Source organism: Mycetomoellerius zeteki, unplaced genomic scaffold (genome assembly GCF_001594055.1).
Source record: "Mycetomoellerius zeteki isolate Tzet28-1 unplaced genomic scaffold, Tzet1.0 scaffold145, whole genome shotgun sequence".
NCBI classification, from domain to species: Eukaryota; Metazoa; Arthropoda; class Insecta; order Hymenoptera; family Formicidae; genus Mycetomoellerius; species Mycetomoellerius zeteki.
This window is the reverse complement of record NW_017256393.1, coordinates 2,822,749-2,841,939: the sequence shown is the minus strand read 5'-3', so window position 1 is coordinate 2,841,939 and position 19,191 is coordinate 2,822,749. Positions and strand designations below refer to the sequence as shown.

At 35.9% G+C, this 19,191-nt stretch overlaps 1 protein-coding gene across 1 annotated transcript in view; it reads left to right on the top strand.

Moving 5' to 3' along the window:
- The first annotated feature begins 1,233 nt into the window (after nucleotides 1-1,233).
- The window catches only part of PsGEF (Protostome-specific GEF), a 37,468-nt gene continuing 19,510 nt past the window's right edge, over nucleotides 1,234-19,191 (top strand). Inside the window, exons 1-4 of the mRNA XM_018462772.1 lie at nucleotides 1,234-1,308; nucleotides 13,717-13,965; nucleotides 14,289-14,908; nucleotides 15,532-16,289. Of these exons, the coding sequence (XP_018318274.1) occupies nucleotides 13,726-13,965; nucleotides 14,289-14,908; nucleotides 15,532-16,289 (1,618 nt within the window). The 5' untranslated portion in view covers nucleotides 1,234-1,308; nucleotides 13,717-13,725. The remainder of the gene's footprint in view (nucleotides 1,309-13,716; nucleotides 13,966-14,288; nucleotides 14,909-15,531; nucleotides 16,290-19,191) is intronic.

The window sequence follows — 19,191 nt, the reverse complement described above, 5'->3', positions numbered from 1 at the left end:
AATCATTTTTTTCTTATCAATTGCCTTTTGGCGGAATTCCCGATGTGTTATGGAAAGAGACAAAAAAAGGAGAAGAATTTACCGGTTATCAATTTTCAGCTGGCATAAAATCACCAGCTGTTACATCGGACCTCAATGGCTCGTAATGGATCTGTCAAGAATCTTGGACTAAAAGATCCAGACCGCCAGGTCGAGGACAGGACGAATCTGTCCGAGTAATTGGAGCTTCTGAATGGAAGACGAGGAAAGGAAGCGGCGGGTGTTCTTGGCACGTGCCAAGCGCGGGAGTTCACAAAGGACACTTCTTGGGTCATCCCAGGATCGGTCTTACTATATTTCTCGCATCTTTTCGGAGTATAGCTGTAATATTGGCGGTCGCATGACTTTGAGGGTTTCGTTTATTTGTGGTCAACCAAGTCAAAATCTTTTGATATAAAGTGAGTGACTTGTGGTTTTAATGGGACTTTACTCTGTTAAATCTATAGTGTCAAATTTAACCTAATGTGATACTATATAGTGATAAATTGACACTGTATAATGTAAAATATGATCATTGTTTTAGTATAAAATAACGATATGATTGAGTAGGAGCAGTGGCGACTCACATTAAATTTGACGCTATAGATTTAACAGTGTATTCTGTTGATATGTTTTAATTCTGAAAAATATCAATAATAATATTTTATCTGCCAATCGATATCAGGCGGATATAATTTTTAAAAATATTACCGCAATATTTTTTCAAAAATGAAGTTATCATAAATTATCACAAAAGCTTTTAAGTAAAAAATTTTATTTAACAATTCAAGATTATTAGTTCAATATTCATTCATCTCGCATTTGAGTGCGAAAAGTGAAGGATATGTATATACGATCAGACGATCGAGACACCCACCAACATTTTTGACATCATTGAAAGATCATTGGATCTTCGATATTCACCTGGGATTAGAGCGATCGACGTGGTCAAGCAAGGTTTATGGAAGGGGAATACGAGTACGAGAAGAACAGAGAAGGACCTTCAATCAACAGGAGGAACAGGGACAGCGAGCTGGTCTCTCCTGTTCTGTGGGTTCACCTACGGACCCCTTCTACATAAGGCCCCGGCTCTCACCCCACTTCGTCAGTGTAGAGGCGGCCGTTGAAGTGCCACGTTACACCTTAGTGCCTCACGATACTTCGAACGTGTTCTTAACAGTGTGGACAATTGAAAATCGTGTTATGTGGGACATCGTGTTCTCGGAAAAGTGATTCGTTTTTAGTTGCTGTGTCTGATGTTTAGCTGAACTTTCTGGTGCCAAGGACGCAGTGAGTAGCCTATCTCGTTTATATCTTTTTTTTTCGCCGTGTAGAGGAGAGATCGTGGGTGCTGACCGGTTTCGTGAAGCTCGACGCAGAGGTCGAAGTGCGATACTCGAGATTAGTAGGAGAAAGGAATGCATCCTCGACGAAATACGAAGAGAATATGTTTAAAAATTTCGCGCATCTTTTGCCCAGCAAAATATTTTCTATGCATTTGATTGTTCTTGTCTTTAATTAATAATAACTTATAGTTTAAGATTAATTGACAGTCATTTCATTATATTTTTCTTAAAATTTTAAATAATATTTGTTATATTATTATAACTATACTAAGACAATTAATAAATCTATAAACTCTTTTTTTTCTACGAAATTTTTTACCAAATGTCGAACAATAAAATTTCTTTAAAAATATTTAAAATTATAAATTAAAAAATATCAAGAAATTAAATAAATAAAATTCTATTTATAAATTAATTATATATTTTTATTTTAGTCGAGAATTTAGTTCATGATTTAACTACTAAAGTAGTCAATATAACTTATATTAGTTACTAATAACTTAATGAATAGTTAATGAATTTTGTTTTTAATCGCAAGTGTTATAATCAGAGATTAGTTAATGAAAATTTCTATATTCATTACTAAACAATACGATAAATGAATATACTCAATATAAAAAATTTTGGTTAACTATAAAGTGTAAAAAAATGTATAATTTTTTAATCTAAACCTATAACTACGTATGATAAATCTTTTTCGTAGATTGATTCACATTTTTATGTGACATTGTCCAATTAATTTTTGTCAGAGAAATAGAAATTTGAAATAAATTCGAAGGATGCATTTTTGAAGACTCAATTTTATTATAGGATTCACGTGACTGTCATAATGTCTCCAGAGATATGTTTCAAAACGTCAGAAAATCGCACTTCACTTCCACGTTGCCAGAAATCTCATGACTCTTCTATTCGAGGGAGTAAACGATGGAGTAATTGCTCGACGGTTGTGCCTTGCTCATGTCAGATCTAAAAGTTACCGGCGAAACAATGGCGCCTGCCTGCTTGTACATTGCAGCTATTATGTATGGTTAAGAGGGGTGCGCTCATTTCTTTTTTCTTTTTTTCGCACACGCTCTCTTTCTTTCACAAGTCTCTCTATCCCTTTTCGGACTGTGCCCTCTTTTATCTGTCATATTAATCCGTCTCGGTGCGCGATTGTTTAGCACTTTCCCAGGCGGAATACCGAGGGATTCCCTCTTATGTAAATCACCCTTCCTTTTCTTTCGGATTTTTACGGATCACTGATCGAACGTATCTATCATCACGATTCATCTATCGAGATTCGTATTTTTAGAAGCTAACAGAGGATAAATTATTAATGAGTTGGAAGCAATGTCAATTTTTGCATCGACACGACAATTATTAATCGGAATTAGTACAATTTATCTAAGGGCGTGACTGATTTATATTTCTGTCTATATATATATATCTACATATATGTATATGATTAATCAGGGTTGAGAAGTAACTAGTTACTTGTAACTAAGTTACAGTTACAGTTTCTTTTTTTTTAAGTAACTGTAACTCTCTTAACTTAGTTCCTTTTTTCCATCTGTAACTGTAACTTAACTTAGATGTAATGTAACTTAACAGAAAAGTAACTGAAAAGTTACTTTTTTAGTAACTGTAATTATAACAAGTTAATTTTTAACGGTAACCTCGATAATTTCGGTAACTTGGAACTGTAACTTGTTACTTTTGAAAGAAAAAAACTGTAACTGTAACTAATTATTTTTATAAAGTAACTTTCCCAACCCTGTGATTAATATTTACATGGAAAATCAGATATGTAGTTTTTTTGAATTACTTGAATGAAAAAAAGAAAGAAAAGAGAAAAATTTTATACTTATTTATTTGAACAAATACGCAATCTTTAAAACATTTATTTAAAAAATAACTAAATCGCAATTTCGTAGAATTTTGTAGTAGTAGTAATTAAAATACAATTAATTTAAAAAATAATTAGTAAAGAAATTATAATTAATTTATAGAAATAAAACTTTTTTCAAGGGAAATATGCATTAAACTATTTAAGTTTATTAAACTATTTAGTTTATAGAAAATATTATACAAAACTTTCGAACAATTTCACGTCTATATTACTTATTTTATGGACATTATTTATATTCTATTATAATTTTATATTCTATTATAATTTTGTAATATTAATAAATTAATAACGAGAAATTAATTTGGGAAATCGAATTAACTTTTCGAAATTTTCACGCACAAATTCTACCACTCTTATTCATATCACTCGGTATAAAATTATGCGAAATTTTGCGGACAGAATAATTTCGTATTATATCCTTACGCATATTACCATATTATATTATTATAATAAGCCCCCTTCAGCACTGAGAGGGTTAATATGGAAATCCGCCGGACATGAGCTTATGCTCGTTCTTATTCACGGTGCAAAATCGTGGGCACCATGCGAAAACGTGGTCAACCTCGCGAACGAAATCGCGGTAGCGAGGGGGGGTTCCGGGAGGGATGAGATCGGGAGTCGTTGAGGAGTGTCCGGAAAGTAAGAGCGGGCTTCCTCGCTGGTCGACCGGTCGAACAAAGGACAAGTGCGTCCTCGAGAGCGATGTTAGAACCTCGTCTAATTGTAAGACAGTCCTTTTTGATCCAAGCGACACGCGGGCCTACGGCGGGATTCAAAAGGAGAAAAGGGCAAGCACGCGTGCGCCTCGCACGTACATCTGCCGGTAAGGTGGGGAGATTTCGCAAGACGACAACGAGGAGGGGCAGAAGAAGATGGTGATGGCTGAAAAGGGGGAAGAGGGGGGGGCAGTCTCGTGGGTCCTATACAAACTTTCCTGCGTCGAAGGTAAGGATTCGACCCTGCCATGGGTCCACCGAGGAGCCCTTCTCTCGGGTTCGGCGTTCTGCCATTTAAATGCCCCTCGAACGCCGTTGCCAGGACTTGTTTCCCCGTTATTGTTCCTACCTTATTTTCGAGTCTCGTCCTGAATATCTTTCCGAAGTCTTCTGAAGGATACGGATATGCGTGTGTGAGAAACGTCACACACTCGCGATTCGCGAGTTTCCAGTTTATTCTCGATCGACCTCCGCATTTGTTCTCTTTTCGACCATGGGTCATTCTTCTTGTTTGATGGGTCAGCCAGCCGCCTTCCTCGTGCGCACTCTCGCACCGTCGAGTGGATCGTATCTCGAAAATTAAATTCCACTTTGGTTCCACCCGGTCTGTACATCACGGTACATATCCAAGATCGACGTCCATAATGGAATACAGTGAGCAGAATACATAATGGACCATGAATTCAAGTCTGAATAATTCAAGGTATATCAAAATGATTTATAATCTCGAAAGAGGATACTTTGCGAGAGTCATATGTGCCCTAAATGAGGATTCAAATATAACAAATTAATTGTCCAAATATTATTACAAACGTGTTTTAATTATTAAACCAAATAAATAAATTTTTATGTATTAATATATCATATATAGCAGATTATTTCTTTTATAAAGGAAGAAGAGCAAACTCGAAAAGTTAGAGAAAGATAATTTTTATTTTATATATTGCTTATTATTTTTTTGGCTTTTTCTAAGGAAAGTTTTAAGATTAATACAATTAATCAGTTCTGCAGTATTTCAGAATTATGCACGTTTTTGAAGGAATGATTTCTTCAGAACGCGGCCATAGAAATTCGATCTCAAACTTACATATCCTCACAGATCGGAAAAGCCTGCTAACACTTGTGGGGTTTCACCATCACGGGGAACAAACGTAGATCAGGCTCGGATAGTGGGGAGGCGCGCGACATGGGAACACGCGCGATCACCGGGGGGACAGGTGTGCTCCAAATAACGCGTGAGCCCAAGGCTCGCGTCTTCTTTCTTTCTCTCTCTCTCTCTCTCTCTCTCTCTCTCTCTCTCTCTCTCTTTCTCTCTCTCTCCTCTATCGCTCAACATGTTTCCTCTCTAGACGCGCGTCTCCTTCCTTCTCGTTGCCAAACTCCGCTCCCCTAATCTCTCACTGTCGCTGATGCAGCGAGTAGCCTCTAGTGAGTGAATGCGGCTTTGATTGTCGTCGGTTGGGTCCCTAAAACCACCCTCCCCCTTCACGGGGAGCATTTCGAGAAAATGGCGCTAGCAAAAGGTGCGCCTGGGGTCAATCCAATATAAATCAGAACCGAGTCTTGAGACTTACGTCAAAGAGAGAGAAGGAAAACGGGAGAGAGAGAGAGAGAGAGAGAGAGAGAGAGAGAGAGAGAGAGAGAGAGAGAAAGTATGTGTGCGGAATTAAAGTGGGGGGAGGCTCAGAAAAAAGGGGGCGACGATGAATAGAGCATTTTCGGAACCGCTCGCGGCATATACATCGAGATGCTCGCGTATGTGTACAACTCGTCCGTGTGTTCGTGATAACGTGAAAGAGAATCAGGTACGAGACCTTCACCTGCCTCCTCCTTCCCGCTTCTCCTAGCGGGCCCCGAAGATCTTCTCTGGTAGGAATTTGGAGTTTCTCCCGCGTTTGAAATGCGACGGCCGTTATTCTTCTTTCTTATATGTTAAGGATGATGTTGAATCATTTCTGGATCTTTTTGAAATACAAGGATTATATAGGGGAGTTCGTTATCAATTTCTTGATAAATCCTACAAACCAATCCTTTTGAAGCTCACGAACCTTCGTGTTAAAATTTCAAGGATTTGAAAGTGATACGTTCTTTGCACTTTCATTCTTGATGTTTGAAGATTTGAGATTGGTTCACAAGTGGCTATTGTTAGATATCAAAGCAGATGATAAGATATACATTATTCATATTTTTTATCACTAAAGATGCATCGCATTAATTTTTGCTGTCTATATAATATATAATAAAAACTTTTATTTGCTTTTTTATCAGTTTCGGTATTTAATGTTCAAAAATATATTTCGCAAATAATCCTTATCAGATATCGATATATGCACATGACAACGACATATAAGCGTGCCTTTTAATACATCATATTTATATTATTCGTTTTCATTTTCTTTGATTTTTCAAAAATAATGGGAACCGAGCAAATTAAGTTTAGAGCACTTTCTTTTATACAATAAATTATTTCAAAATCTCTAGTTCTCAGAAATACTTATTATAATGCAAATGCAATATTATATATTTTACAATATTGTGCATTAGTTTGCAAAAAATATTCATAAGATAATTAGATTGTATCAGCAATTTTATCCAATTGAAATAAATAGATGCAATGAGAAAAATCTGTAGCTTTGAAAACTTCAAATTAACTAAATAAATCGTCGGAAGGGGGAGAGAAGTAATATGTCCCGAGGCACCTAGGTACTTCAAATCTCCGTGTGAGCCGACCGAGACACTATTTGTTAAGCGACATTCGGCGGGCGTGTTTGCATATGTAAGATCGTACGTGATTGTTTGCGCGGTCCTGAAAAGAAATCGGGTAACACACGAGCCTCTCTCAGCTGTCCTCCCTCTTTCCTGTCAGCTCTCAGAATGTCCTGGAGAAAGAGAGAAACAGAGAGAGAGAGAGAGAGAGACTGACAATGAGAAACAGGGAGACTTTGGTGTTTCTTTCAGGAGTTAACGTTTTCTTAAGACTTCTTAAATTTACTATAATATTTATATTAGAATATCTATTTTGAGATCAAAATTTTTTATTGGACAAATATCAAAGTTGCAAAAAATAGACAAGTGTCAATAAATTTATGCTAATAATTTGTATCATAAAAATGTACAATATAGCCTGTAATTATTTAAAATTATCTCCTTTAAATGCTTATTTATAATAGAAATTTATTTAGTATTATTATATTTAGCATCCCAATCTACATAAAACATTAGTAAATTATATTTATATGTATTAAAATTGCGTAGAAGATTCAACAATAAAAAAGTTCTTTCAAATGTATAAGTTTGTAAATAAATTTTCTTTTCCAGTTTAAAGCAATTTGGTTTGCAAATTAATCTCCATAAAAAGGCAAATAAAAGTAGATAGTAAATCTCTTTTTTCCATTTAATTTCCATAATGAGTTTTATGTAGCTTATTAATTCAATTACTAAGATATTTAACATTGAAAATTCGAAAACTAAAATATTATGTCTAATTAAATTTTTATTAATAGAAAGTTATTTTTATATTAATTGAAGAATTTATATAATAGATGAAAAAAAGTCTATATGAATAGATTTTTTAGCACATGCTATGTAGTATATCAAATTTATCACTACGCAACCCTAGATAGACTGGGGAACTATTTCGGGCCCCTTTCTTGATGTCGGTCCAATCTTGACGACACGCGCTACTTTTCGGAATATTTCTTGCTTTCTCCAGTGTACCTCAAGACGAGGGGCGCATCAAGACCGTTAATGGCACCGTCTTTCTTGTTTCGGGCCCGTGAATAATTCGCATTGTGATGGCGGTTTTCGCGCCGTATCCGCCATTAGTCTCGTGCGGTCTTGACAAGTGATTATTAACGCCTCAAAGAAGAAAAGTACGTTCTCTCACATCCTTTTATCTTTGTTCATTTAAGACTGTAAGCGGTATCATGTACAAGATGTCCTAGATGTATCCATCTATCGATTTGTGGATTAGGAAGAGAAATAAATTTTTAAAAGAAAATTTTGTAAAGAGAGATACAAACTCAATATCGAATTAGTATCAGATAAATTAAAATTTTTACTCCAAAGACATATGATGCCTTAGGTTTACAATTTTATATATATATATATATATATAGTATATTGATTTTATATAGCACATTTCAAACTTAGCAGATGGAGAATTTGCAAATAAATTTTCCCGAAGGCTGGGAAGAGCCCTCTAGAAAAACACAAGCGAGATCCGACCCTTAATCAATCTCGTTTACTTCTTTGAATCCGTCTACTTCTTTCTTATTAAAAACAGTTTTTATAGTATACATTATGGACGCGCGAGGGTTCTTGTCGACTATGCTTGCAAGCATGTCAAGGTTTTAACCGTCGTTCTATTTTATTCATTTTCCGTGGCATACGGGAACAAGGTCGATCCTGCCTTGCGTCTTGAGGGAATAGAAGCCGGGTCAGGACGAGTGTAAGGCCCCGATGTTGTTATTCCGGGCCACTCGTCGTGGGGACCATTCTTGCATTCGCAACGCGACCTCAAACGACGCGACTCACCTCGTGCGAACACCTTATAGGCCCATAAAAGGGGCGCATATGGGGAATTGAGAAGCCGTAGTACAATTCAGTGTCTTTAGCGCTTTGTACACTTGTCTCTGTTTCTTGACATTGAAATATATGACATATATCCTAATTGATGAAAAAAAGCGGAACTCTCCCTTCGGTAATCTCAATCACATTTTATTGATGGACTAGCATAATATTTGAATCGTAAGCCAGTTAAGAGATTATTTTGCACATTTTTTAAATAAAATTTTTTCTATTCATTTGTGCTAAACTATGCTTATAATGACTATTGATACATATAAAAAAGAATTAACACACATTTCAAAAAACTTTCTTAAAAACAATTGCAAAAAAGGACTATGCCCAGTTTTATAGGGGAATTTGGGCCCCGGATGAACAACTTTGAAACATGCCTAAAATTTTTAGGTATCAAAAGAGAATCAAAAATTTCATAAGCCTAACTTTATAGGAGAGGTTTCCTGAGTGCTATATTGGCCACATTTCAATTAGGCAATTAAAACCTTTCATACTTTGAGGGTCTCTCTCCCCTCTTCATCGAATAATATATATCACTTATAACCATTCATTTGGGGTTCCAAAAAAGGTTTTAGTTGTCTTCGTCAAGATTGGACATATTCCAGATATTAGATGATTCGAGAAATCGAATAAAACTAGTCCTATATGGTACACAATACATGGTTATAATAGCGAACTTTGAACAACTGTAGCACTCAAGGGACTCATTTTACAAAGTTGTGCATATGGAACTTTTTAATCCTTTTTTGATGCTCTACAATCCTAGCTAGGTCTCAATGCTGTTCAGTCGAGGCCCAAACTGGGCATAGTCCTTTATAAAAAGAATACTTCTTCTGAAATATTATTAATATTTCACCTTTTACGTTCCTATTATAATTTCGAGTGAATGTAAGTTAAAACATGCTAATTATGTACGCAACTTTTTATTAATATTATTTCTTTACTAAGTTAATAAACTGTTATTTTCTCTTGTGTGTGTGAAGTATTTGAAGCAAATCTTTGAAGTTACTTTTTTGCATCTTACACTTGTTCTCTCTCCGCGTTACCGAGGCAAAACTATATATAAAAATAATCATCTTTCATAGCGGTCGTTCACTCGTGAGGCATATCGAAGATCAGATGAAGCGATAATATTCACAGGTGGACTACATACAGTGGTTCCCCTTTCTATGTTTATGTCGTTTATACAACACACACGCAGGGCCCTTAAGATTTATTGCACTCGTAATTACGACGGCGGCGGACCCCTGGGCTTCGCTTAATAGAACTCCATGGGTATTCTAATCGAATCTATCGTAGTCACGGCGAGGATCTCGAAGGGAAAAATTTTGTATGCAGGTGGGGTATGTGTAATCAAATTAGGTACATTCTTATCTGTTACGACTATTCTACAGGAATTATATACACACATATATATATATATATATCTACAGTAATAATAGAAGAATATTTTATGGATACTATAAATATTATCGTCTTTGATATAAAAAATTCCTATAATTTTCAATATTTTTTATTATTGTTTGCTTTAAAATATTACAAGATTTTGTTTTAGAAAAGTATAAATTTATCTAGAATAGTTCAGAAAGAAATATATATAATAGTCTCTCTTTCTGGATAAATAATACTTTTATAAATAATTTTCTAGTATTTATCATAGTAATTTATAATCACAATGACAACGGAAGTGCTTTTACTGCTTTTCAATAAAAAGATATACTTAAAAATTTACAATTCTTTTCTAGTCAAGACCATAATTTATAACATTACTGTTTTTATATTCCTCTTGTGGAGTAAAATGACATACACATATACGTGCGAAACCTTTCATTCAAACGTACGAACAGTAAAATGCTAGGTATACAATTTAGTGTGTACTATAATATATCGTATAGTTGAAAACCGGAAACAGACGGAAACATTGTCTTATCACAGGTGCAGGTTAGCCGTCGTACCCCGTTTATTTCGAATGACGAACTAGTGTCTAATTATACAGACAAATACCTTTCGTCGCTTGTACTTGTACTCACTCATCCCAGAGGAAGTCGTCACCGACGAACATTCCGAAGGTTTTAGATATTCCGCATGTCATTTTACCTAGCATGACTCGTCACTTACGAGTTACGAATGTTGAAAGAAAGACTATGTACTGCTTAAAAAATCTCCAGAAATTCGTTAGAAAATGATTTTGTTTCAATAAAAAGATCCTTTTAATTCAGAGAAGAAAAAATTACAATTCTTTCTTTTAATCAAAATTTAAGTATAATTTCATAAATCTAATAAAATTTTTTACGCAACAACAAGTTGCGGTTGTTCAGTTCTGTATTGAATTAAACTAATTAAAGAATATATTTTTAGGTCACAACCAATTTTTTTCAAGGGAATACAATAAAATGATGCCATTCTAGTGGATAATAAAACTAAATGCACGTTATAGATTTATAATATAAATATAATGCGTTAAGTAAAAATATCTAAGCTATAACGAATATTTCCGTATTCTTTTGTGCGAAAGATTTTATCCTGATGGCATGTGCGCTTTGCGAGGTTTTCGTAGAAATACGTTGAGGAAATCCTCCTCATAGATGTCAGATAACCATCGTCTTTGCCACGTATCGACATCGGGGTTCCACCTAGCACTGGGTTGAGCGATACCAGATGGGACCCACTGTGCGTTTCACCACCATATGGGCAGGTGCCAAGACCGTTTTTACATGCGCGTAGGCCGGTAGAAATGGTAGTGGTACTGTCGCGACAGACATTCGTATACACGCGTAGATACACGAGAAACACGCACACGCGAGCGCACGCGAAAAAGTGCAGGACAGGATAGAACGCGCGCGTAGCATGGCAACAGCCTGTATGCAAATGAATGCATTTTTATAACTAGCTAGTACAATGCGCCGCACCCCCCCTCGGCGAACCGTTAAAAGTGAAAACCTGCTGCTGCTGCTACTGCTAGTGCTGCTGCCACCGTTTTTACGCGCTGCCCCGGACGTGATTCCGACCGCGCGACTTTTCAGGAAGTTTCCTTCAGGGTCAAGATCAAACTCGAGACCAGGATCTCTTTAATATACATCCACATAGCACTTTCTTTTCATCTTAAATGGAGATTTGATCTAGAATTTATAATGAAAGGAGTGATATTAAATAACTGAAAATATTTATGATCTAATAGGGAGAAAGATATTATTCTTATGTATATATATATATATATATATAAAAGAATAATTTTACGACATATATGACATAGTAGTATGCAATCCAGTAAACATCAACTAACAATAACATAACGGTTAACATAATTTTTCGCTCAACAATATGATTGTAATGTTACACACATGTATTACATTACAGTTGTTATGTTGTTATAGTTACATATATTACATTACAGTTATTATATTGTTACAGTTATATTGTTGAGTGGGAAATTATAACTAATGGTTATATTATTATTAATAAATATTTGCTGGGGAATTATGAAATAGAAATTTAAAACAATTATAACACTGATTGTGACCATATGCAACCTAATTCGATTGCTTTTAACTTTCATAAAAATGAACATATTGTAAAGGATTTTTTTTCAATGGAAATACAAGACATTAAGGAATATAATGGGATACTAAGAAAATATATATCTTTATTAATAAAAAAGCAAATGTGTGTATGGTTAATAAAAAATTAGCTATGAAAACAAGCAATAAAAAGAACATTAAAGAAGCATTGAATAAAAAAAGCTCGGTACGCCAGGAAGGCACTGCGAAAGGTTAATATTATTACAAAAATCGACTCCAAATTAAATGAATTTAAGTGTTTACAAAAATATTGGTTATTTTCAATCTCGAATAACCAAGTTATGCGAATATCATGCTCAAAAGAAAAATTTCGATTCAACCCAGTCGTGATGAACCTGCGCTCATGCGAGCTAATCGGATCAGCAATTTTGCAAGTCAGCGGCTGCATGCGCAGCAGCAACAACCACAGAGCCCAAACGGAACAATAATTCAGCCTATATACGCTCGACCATGTTCTTTTTTTTCTCAACTTTTATGCTCGCGCTCGATTCTTCTCGTTTACGATATTACGCTCTGGAGAACGAAAGAGAAAAAGGGTGCATCGGTATTCAGTTTTAGGAGCCATTTAAGGGATCGTTAAGCATGGTGCCTAGGCAAGTGTTAACTGGTGAAACCGTCTTTCAGGTGTACGGCATCTTTCACCTGTTTCGCTATTTCCCGTATGTCGTGACAGGTGCATGTCCCTATCTCTCTTTCTTTCTCTCGATTTCGTCGCGAGGTTTCCTGTCGCGTTTTGTATATCGTGTCGTATACACATTTCTCCCTAATAATTAGGCACAAGCGATCACCTCGCTTTTGGCCGGAAGACCTATAGGCGTACCTGACGAAATGTCGACCTTATCGAGACTTAGCAAAACCCAACGACTTTCCCATTCATGTGTATTCCCATACATTTTACGTACGCCGTACGCGTGCGTCATGGATTAATGACAACTCAGCCCAGCCCTTGGACTTCCTTTGTACGAAGGAAATAACTAGATTGGATGTGAAGGACTCTTTAATGAAACGTTATTACGGTGAACATACAGGGGAAAGTGATGTGTTGAGGTGAAAATAATCGCTTCGTGGCTTTGCGGTTTCCGGAACACTTGACACACATATTATAGAATTAAAGGGATGGCAATTCACACATAAAAAGAATAGTCTAGAAAATTAATTATGCTTGACGTTGAGAAAATTCTCAATGTCTCTTATTTTTAGGCTATTCTTTTTATGTGTGAGATAAGACACATATCAATGTTGATTTTGAAGTTTCTTGAGAAAAACTTTTCTCCTACAGAAAGAACGATTTTGTTGAAATATTTAAAAATTTAGCTAGATAACAAATCTGAAAATAATTTTGTTGGACTATCAAAATATTTATGTAGAAAATTTAAGCATGATGAGCAATATTACAAAAAGTTTTAATATTCCAGTAATTAACGTGAGCATTTTACATAATTATTTTGGTAATTCAACAAAATTATTTGCAGATTTGTATCTAGTTAAATTTTTAGATATTTCAGCAAAACCGTATATCAATAATATCTCTCAAATTATTTTTAAAATCGTCCGTTATCATTCTCTCTCTCTCTCTTCTTGTTTAGCATCTAGAGATGCTCAAGTGGACGGTTTCGAGATCGTTGTCGACAACCAGTTCGACACCTCACGGTCCGCCCACATTGAACAAGCCTCCTCGTCGGCCTTTTCGAGACTTGTCTAACACACCGCCGACTTCTGCTAGCTGCCGAACAAGGCAGGTATCTACTCAGAATGCGTCGAACACATCCAGAACAACGCCAGCTCGGAAGAGAAGGTGTAGAAGTAGTGGAACTGACTTGAGAACATATTTTCAGGTAATAGTAAATTCTTCTTTTTCTCTTATACTAATATGATAATAAATAATAGTAATGCTCCTACAGTTAAACAACAATGTACTCTAATAACGATATTTGTCAACTCGATTAGATCTAAAACTTTCAAATGATGCTACAGCAAAATCTATTTATTTTTTATTATTATACTTATGGCGACTTTTGATCAGCATTTTATAAACTGTAAAATATCGCAGTTTTCAGCGCCAATTTGACTGAAATTACTTTTCTTGCATGAATAGTGATTCTTCTAATAGCGTTCCTTTTTTTTTATTAAAAGACATATTGCTCAATGTATTTTACAGGCAACAAAGCCACATCTGAGGTCAAGTAAACGCCAATCTATGTCGCAAGCAGGGGAAAATTCCCCAGTCTCCGAGAGCTTTTATCAAAGCACGCCAAGAGTGGATACCGACATCGGACCGCTCACATATTACCCACCTGGTAGCAAGTGTTCCACCGCCTTGACTCTACCGACAGACCACGCACTCTTCATGAACAGTTGCGCCAAGAACTTTCAGAGCGACAACGAACTGCCGCAAAATGTTGTCAATGAGGCGCGAGCGAATCTGCAGTCGCATGTTTCCGACTTCTTCCAGCAGATCTCGATGGCGACCAGTCCTGAAGACGTAATGGAGGCGGGTTCAATGCCCCTGGGGAAGACTAAAGTCTATTCTCAAAACGTCGAGCAAAAGATGCGGCATATAAGAACGCCGTATTTACCAAAGTTAGCAAAGATAACGAAAATTCATGCTCGATGCCGGACACCGTATCACACCAAACTTGCTCAAGCAATCAGTCCCTTTAAGACGAAGGCAGCTCAGGGACAGACGCCGCTCATTGGAAAGCTGTCTAGTCTCACTATAGATCAAGACTTACCGAAGTATGAGAATATGGACAACACAGTTACGGAGGTGCTTCACAGGTAAGATGAATAATTAAAAAAATAATTGAATAAAGTGATGATTATAAACTCTTTGCAACGTATATAAGTAGTGCGGCGAAAAACCTATAACTGTCGGAAGAACTTTGTCAAAATTAATGTCGAAATATGATATATTACAATTTCTTAAAATTAAAATTTTGAACTCCTTTTGGTTCGTATATTACTGGAAATCTCATTGACTTTTACTACTCAATAAACAGAGAGTAACAAACACGTGTTGATTCTTGACTGTTATATTTTATATAGTTTTGCCTTGAGTGAATTAATATTATACTTTCGTAAAATGCGATACTGAAAAGTTAAAAAATTGTGAGAAACATACATATGACTTTCCGGCACTCCAAGTGGAGCTTGAGTGCCGGAATGATGCCGAAACGTTTGTAGATTTAATCATAATAAATCACCACTAAGAATTTGGTTGCGCTCCAATTATTGCGCTTGACTCTCATTGTCATTGTATTTCTCCTTATTAATTTAAAAAAAATATTGTATGAAATTGTATATGTATATAACGTATATGTATATAAAGATAATAAGAGAATAAATTTATTATGACACAAATCTTCTAAATTAAAAATCATCAAATCATGATGTGTGTGCAGAGAGCAAGAGATCAACTTTGGAAGCAAGACCGTAGCGGAAATTCTTCTGGACGACGCCGAGGAAAGAAACAAAGTTCTGGAAGCGTCGTGCGAAAAACGGCCGGAATCAAAAATGACGGATCATACGTATGAGACTATCGTGGAGGTAGTAGAGGAAGAATCGCCGGCACGCAACGACAGCTCCATATCGTCGGTCAGTCAACTCCTGGAGGACCCTTCACCGGTGTCCTGGGCTTTCACGTCGCCTCTGAATGATCTCGATGGTGAGTTCACGTTGAAGAGGCAACGTGGCATTCGCCGGAAACGTCCGCGAAAGGACGGCGATAAAGTGGTGGATGGCAAACGAGCCAAGAGGACATGTAGTCCTTCGACGAAGGAAAATCAGGTCACGCTAGTCGAAGCCATCAATCCAAATGTAAAGAAGCTCGCATTAGAGACAGACCTTGATTCGACCTTGGACGAGAAGCATGTGCCGGCCACGAAAATGTCCTTCTATGATGTTGAAGATCGTAAGGAGGACGATATTAGCAGGAAGACTAGTTCCTGGGACCTTGACAGCCCCAAGTCATCCATGATGGATGATCTGCATAGTTCGAAATCATTCGTCACTTCTGTGTCGACAACTCCGGAAGTCCCCTTGGTTGCGACTGTCAGAAGATGTTTGAAGTTCAGTCCTGAGGGCGAATTGCCGACAAGATCTAGTCGCGGATCGATCGAAATCGAGTGTTCTCTTGTGGCGGAGCATATACACGTTCGAGGTGAGTTTATATTTATATTTTATATGGATATATTAATTGTGTGATTAATTATCACAATATCGGGAATAATCACCTAGGATATTTTTATATCTATATAATCAAATTTATATCTATAAAGTTTTCAAATATTAATAAATCAGAAAATTAATTAGTAATATTCAATATGTCAGATTTTAATTGAGGTGTAAAAATACAGGTAATCGTTTACGTAAGAAAAAAATCAGATAATTATTCCCGGGTTAATGAAGACATAGAAGAGAATGCAAATATATTCCAATCAAATTTAAAAGATACTACGTTTAAATAAAATATTGTGAATATATCTATTAATATCTAGATAATGGGGCATAAATTTCATTAATATTAAAGAATAATGAAAAAAGATAATAATTTTGCACGTTTATCTAAAAATAATTAAAAAGGTACTGCTGCTATGCAATTTTTGCTGCAACTATTAAACATTATTAATTCTCTAAGGATAAAATTTCCTGCTTCTTTCTAACAATAAGAGAAATATTCGTTATTATCCAATTGTCTAGTCATGGGGTAGCTCGCCACCCTTGTACACCCCTGAAATTTCGCTGCCACGAGACATGCGCCAGTTGTATGTCGTGAGAGGAGGTGCTTCGAGGGCGCTCGGCACCCCTTGCACTCGGCATAATACTGTGCCAGTAACCCACAGACCCTCCCGGCGACTCAATTCCGGTTAGTAAGCCCATTGACATTGATCACCGTTACGTTGTCTTTGCGTAAACAGTCGCGATCCTTTCTCGTTCTCAACGACGAGATTCATTCCATCGATTCGCTCTGCCAGTCGTTCTTTCCATGCTTAGAGCGAGATGCGTCGCATTCGGTCGATGCGCCGCTTGCTGACGCGTCTAGTAATCGTTTCGTAGAATCGGTTAATCATCCTCGATTGCGGTTGTTTCTCGTGACATCACAGCTCCTTCGTCATCTTTCGTCATCCAGAAATCTCCGTTTAATTTTTATATATGAGGGTGAGTTGACAAACGACAAAAAATCAGTGCACAACGATACAATTTACCCTGGAAATCTCGTTCATACTACTTATGCTGCGATACTTTTCGGTGTAAACATTTCCTCTACGCATATACATTTACTTTAGCAAAGAGAATATCTACCTCGGGAAAGAGAATTATTTGCAGCAACAAATAGTGATGTGTGTATGTGCGTCTTTTTCTTGCAAATTAAACCTACACGTCGGCTTCTTATTGAGAGAACTATTCGTTTGGGATTATTCGAGGCACGATGTCATGGTGCGTGGCAATCGCCGAAAAGTGGATCGCGCGATGCGAATCCTCAGCACGGATGGAGCCAGTGGCGAATGCCGCATCGGCCAGACGGCCTCGGGCGCAAGTAGTGAGTGCCGCGGTACAGTCGGCCGTAAGAGCGAGCCTGGAGCGTCGATTCTCCGGGATTCCTCTTGTCCGCAGTACCGTCGCACAATGCAAAATTTACCACAATGTATATAAATGAACGAACATTTTCCATTCGACTGTATACACAAATATTTTATTTTATTTATTTTTGGACGGTTTAATTTAATTAAATATTAAAGTCTGATGTTGATATACTAAAAGATTTTAAAGTCAAATTGTATGTATTTACATGATAAACCTACTACAAATTAAATCTAAGTAGTAATTAAAGCAGTTTCAACATTCTAAAGTAATAAAATAATGACGCAATTTAATTATTTCTGTATTATTTGAATGCGTCAAAGTAAAAATTAACAATTAAATAACTGACAAAGACGAAATTATTTTTCTATCCAATAAAATAATATACTATATGTGCGTATAATATTAAAAATTTTTGTTCTTTTAATAATTTCGAAACTATGAAATAATTACATAATAATTACATAATAATTATTAGCATGCAAAGCTAGATGTTATATTTGTATTTATAATTAAACGAGAAACACTTTCACTGTTTTAAATTGGATCGTTCATGCATTTTGGAGATTACTTTCGTCATTGGCTTCTAAAACACTGCTATAAATTCACAGAAACAGTGATAAGAGTTGTAAACGTTAAATAATTGCGAAATAGTGTAATTATGGCAAATTAAAGTGACTTGACTATATCCAGATTAAATATAGCGGAACTTATGATGATAAGCAAACTAGCAAAATACGCTCTGTGTACTGCGGAGTTTATTACCGCACGTGTTAAGTGCTACACATATATCAATCTTAACAACTTCTTGGTCTTTTCGAAAGCTCCAATTTAAGTAAAACATAGCTATATGGAAGCTATAGCCATTACATGACTGTTTTTGCAGCCATAATTAAAAACCAGACGTTGTTACATTGTAATATTGTAATTAATTATTGACAATGAAAATGTCAAGTAGAAAGAGATTTGATTATTCCGATGTGCTTGCATGTTCACTTTCTTATTCATTAAGCTTCCGTCTTCGTAATTCCATTTTATCATCGATAAAACCTAGATGGGTAAGTGGAATGCGAAGGTGAAATAAAAATGAAATAGGGCAAAGGTCGTAACAGCCTACTGATTCTTTCATTACATTATTAGACAGTCCCTCCTTACCATACGAATATAAATTAAAAGAACATCTGAAAGTTACCAAGGACTACTACAACTGTAAAATGTTTACTCTCGCACACTTAACATTCATTAGTTATTTATACAGGGTGTTTCCAAATTAAATGGCAAAACTTCGGGAGCGTGTAGAGGAGTAAAAAACTAAGAAAAAAAGTCCTATAGACATATGCTCCTTTTTGCTTTGTTTCGCAGGAAATCACGAAAAAAGAAAAAAATATATTTAATTTATTATTTTAATTATTTTATTTATAAACTTTTTAATGAAGATTTTGTTCGAAATGTGCACCTCTTGCAGCAATACAAGCATTGCA